The sequence below is a fragment of the Hyalella azteca genome, unplaced genomic scaffold (genome assembly GCF_000764305.2).
Source record: "Hyalella azteca isolate HAZT.00-mixed unplaced genomic scaffold, Hazt_2.0.2 contig12582, whole genome shotgun sequence".
In the NCBI taxonomy this organism is placed as follows: domain Eukaryota; kingdom Metazoa; phylum Arthropoda; class Malacostraca; order Amphipoda; family Hyalellidae; genus Hyalella; species Hyalella azteca.
In genome coordinates this window covers 14,052-18,084 of record NW_025942537.1, presented here as the reverse complement: position 1 = coordinate 18,084, position 4,033 = coordinate 14,052, and the positions used below count along the sequence as shown (strand labels likewise).

At 42.0% G+C, this 4,033-nt stretch overlaps 1 protein-coding gene across 1 annotated transcript; it reads right to left on the bottom strand.

Moving 5' to 3' along the window:
- Positions 1 to 330: 330 nt before the first annotated feature.
- On the bottom strand, positions 331 to 3,513 carry LOC108675292 (perlucin-like protein; the record flags this gene model as incomplete). The annotated part of the gene is made up of 5 exons (XM_018163294.2): positions 3,346 to 3,513; positions 2,340 to 2,525; positions 1,874 to 1,989; positions 792 to 954; positions 331 to 492 (listed from the first exon to the last, which is right to left on the bottom strand). Coding segments are annotated over exons 1-5 (670 nt in total), but the record flags the coding sequence as incomplete, so codon positions are not given.
- Positions 3,514 to 4,033: the final 520 nt, after the last annotated feature.

Genomic DNA, 4,033 nt, shown 5'->3' with positions numbered 1-4,033 from the left:
GCCGTGCCTCGCAGATCTAGATGAGCTGCACATCGGTGATCTAGAGGGGCTGCGCCTCGCCAGAGGGGCTGCGCCTCACGCCAAATCTGCGTAATATGCTTAAAAAGAGCAGCTGGTCAAGCTTCGTCATGATGCCCCTGGTCAAACGCTGATGACGCTATCGCACGATGGGGCTGGTCAGAGTCTGAACAAGGAAACCCACGAACAATCGAAGTTCCCGCCATACGGGGGTATGTGGGTATGTGCATGGGGGTCTACCTCCCGCACCCCCCATCCGGACAGAGCACAGCAAAGGCGCCAGTTTAGATCGAACCGTGACTCGACCAGTACCTAGTGAAGAGTGCTCATTGCTCANCTGTTCGCAGTCATCTAGAATTATCAAATCTCCTCCTGTTGACCCGCACGCGGTGCGTGCATCGGTAAAGTTGTAACTTGTTGGCAGAAGGTGAACGCACTGCGTGCCCACCAGGTCGTATGGAACGGCGCACAAACCTGCAGGTAACGTAAAGTTGGGTGGACGTCAAACAATTTAAAAATATTATAAAATGATCGCCTAAAATCGTGTTCATAAATAGAACTATATTTTTAAGCGTTCTAGAAAGTTTTCACTATAAGTTTCATCAAAATAAGATAAATATGTCGAGTGAATAATTTCTATTGAATTGCATTATTATCATTTTTAGCCCAGGTTTGGAACTAGCATCAAAATTCATTCATAACCTGAAACGGTAAGCCGTTTCAGGTTATCCATTTGTTTTATGTCATGGAAACACTTCTAAAAAGGCTCTCACCATCCGTTGAAGATCTTGAACACACTGGGTAAATATCCCGGTCTGGAAGTGTGCAAGATACTTCATTAAATAGCCAGCCCCTAGCGGGTTGAATCAATGCGCAATCTTCACCCGTTCCAGTTGCATAATTGTCGGGCTGTGTCCTCCCATCAGCTGGCGCGTTCTGGAAAAACACCGCGCTGATCCCATAATCAAATCCTACAGGTACATAAATACTGAATTTATGAAGAAATTTGTAGCGAATTTGATGCTAACTAAAGTCACAGTAGTTATTTTGAGAGTATTTATGAGGACAAATCCGTTCTTGATTCCGCAACATAAATACCATAAGAGACTTATATGTTTAGCGGCCTTCGAAAAGAACATCGCATAAACATGAAAATTCAAATAGAGATAGTAACAGGTGAATTTGCGGAATTTTACAGCATTCCTATCATGTTACTTTGCAAGCTTTCAAAGTTTGATGTTTCTTGATGTCTTGTCCATTTTTCATATATTAGTTGGTATCTCACAATCCAGATTTCATTGTATTCGTGACACACATCAAGTCACTCAAAAAAGCCCAGAGGTTGCATGTTTGAAACCAGCAAATCTCAATACTGTTTTCACTTTCATATACTTCCTGTGCGCAAGTATGCTACTTAGTAGATTATCAGTTGAACTTAAGTGATTGGAGCCATAGGCACACTAAGCCAGCAGCCACTACTCCAGCATGTAGTCTTCAGGGCATCTACCCTCCAGCGTGCGTCTTCCCCCACACTTGTCCCGACTCTCCACCTAAGCCCTACCGGACCTAACCTAACTTCATTGGCTGAGTCAAGATGGAGAAGCGGGGTAAGTGTAGAGGTGGGCGCATGCTAAGGGGTAGATACCGTAAAGACTATACTGACTGGGGCAGTGGCTGCAGGCACATAGCGCCCTGAGGTTTCAAGCCGTCGCGGAACTGGCATGGCTTGCGGTGTTTCTAGTGTGATCTACGACTTAGTAGCTCTGGGGCTGACTTTATTATTAGAGCAAGTTTATACAGAGCGTTTATTAGAAAGCTTGCTAATGAGTTAAATTTGTAGCCGATGGCTGCGCACCGAAGCCCAGTACGGAGCGCCCATCTGCACGGCGGTGCCGTCGTTCCACTGCCAGACGCCGGTAGCCGACGAGTTGGTGGCGCCCAGCCAGTAGCCGTTGATGGCGTCCGCTGAGACTAGCAGAACAAACACATCGGTAAACAGGAGATGCTATAAAATTCAGACTCGAGCACTGATTGTGTATAATGGTAAGTGTTCAGAGTAAGTAGTAGTAAAATAGTGTTATTAATACCTTTTGTGGAACCATATCACAACGTCGATGGCCACTGTTACAACAGTCTGTAGGGTCTGAAGACTTGCGTTTCTAGTGAAGCTCTAAAATGTGGCTAGAAAATGCCTAATTAAAGTATAATTGGCGAATTGGATTTGTTTGCGGTATCTTCTATACCAGATAAATAACTTGGTTCAATGGAATATCAATGCATCTAATTAAATACAGGAATTTCATTGATTCTATACAACTCACATCCATCGTCGACATAAGTGGCAACATCAGTGAAGGAAGCGCAGTCGTGCAGCACGGGCAGCCTGCCGAAGTTCTGGTGGCAGTAAGCCACCGCGTCGTCGTGCGTGAGGTTACCACCAGGATGGCGGTGGATGCACTTGGACCCAACGACCTCGTAGCCAGCGGGGCACTCGATTGCCGCTGCGCCTGTCGTATTCAACCAGAAAATTTACCTCACAATAGATTTCTAATTTTTAACGAAATTTTTCATAAGTAACGAAAATTCTTCAAAGAAAATAAATCATTTGATTTGATAGACGTTATAATGGCTTAGACATGGACATACAAAATTTGGTCGAGATTTTCTATATAAGCTGAAGAAAATGTTGTTCTTCCATATATGAAACTTCGTTAAGTTGAAGAATTTAACTTGGACGTATCCCAGCATATATAAATTCTCACGAGCACGTGCAGATGTCAAAAGAAGCTATGTACTCGCAAAACTATAACCAGTTTTGCAACTCGCCTGCAAATGATTAATTAGGAAATATTAACCTAAGTACCAAACTATTATTGGCTAAAATTTCTCGCTTGTTCATGCCATTTCTTTCTGTATTATCATATTTGCTGCAAATATGAATCAGAAGTGAAGTCAATGATACTGAATCTTCTTTTCCCTGCTACGTTATAGTTGAGCCAAATAAAGTATGTGCCGGTATTCATTTAGTTGCAATAACTAACCGAAACAATAGAAAAATGCCACCAGAAATTGTCAAGTAAACGTCCAGTTAACGCCACACCAACTGGAAATATACAACGGTGAAGAAAAAATTAAAAGATATGCTCATATTACAGGGGAGTACGACCCAGGGTGCGTAATATTAGTACTACATGGAGGCCCTCATTATAGGTATGCGTGATACTGATTACCTATGAAGACGATACTCACCTGCGACAACTAACAACAGACAGACGACGAAGATGTTACAAACCTGCGACAAGAACAGACGACGAATTTAATACTCACCTGCGACGAACAGAAGCAGGCAGAAAACTTTCTTGAGACTCATAATTATGGGTTTGTAATTCCGGTAACCTGCGAGTATGTTCTACCCAAATGTCCGGCTTGTGAAGAAATTCTTTTTCTTTACAGACGTGGAGAAAAACGCGTTCTTTTGAGACAGTCTCGAGTGCACTGAGCATGAGCCTGATAACAGCTGTATTTATGGCGCATTTATAGCCGTATATAATGTTTTCTTTGTACTGCATGTCAATAGGTAATCACGTGATAAGAGTTATTCCATCAGATTAAATTTCTCCGGACATATTCATACCGTGTGAAGTTGTAGCCTATCCCACAGCTGCTGTTGATAACCCCGCTCATCGCTGTATGAGGTACATATGCACAATTTATATTTAAACATAGAAAACAGAACATCATATAAGGCTCTTCTCTGTATATTAAATTAAAAATTTTCCAACTAACCTACCATTAGTAAATTTATAAAGTCGATGTTAAGGAAGCCGTGTGAGATGTACACGGGAGTTTTATTAATATCATATTAACCTGTTGCTTGAGAGTTTGAATGACTTTTTTAGCCATCGTGCTATTCTTCCAGATGATAGCGCCATGCGTGTTTTTGGGTATACCGTTTTGACAGATAAAATACCTTTTTAAAATAAATAATGTATTTGATTGAAAGGCCATACTTTAC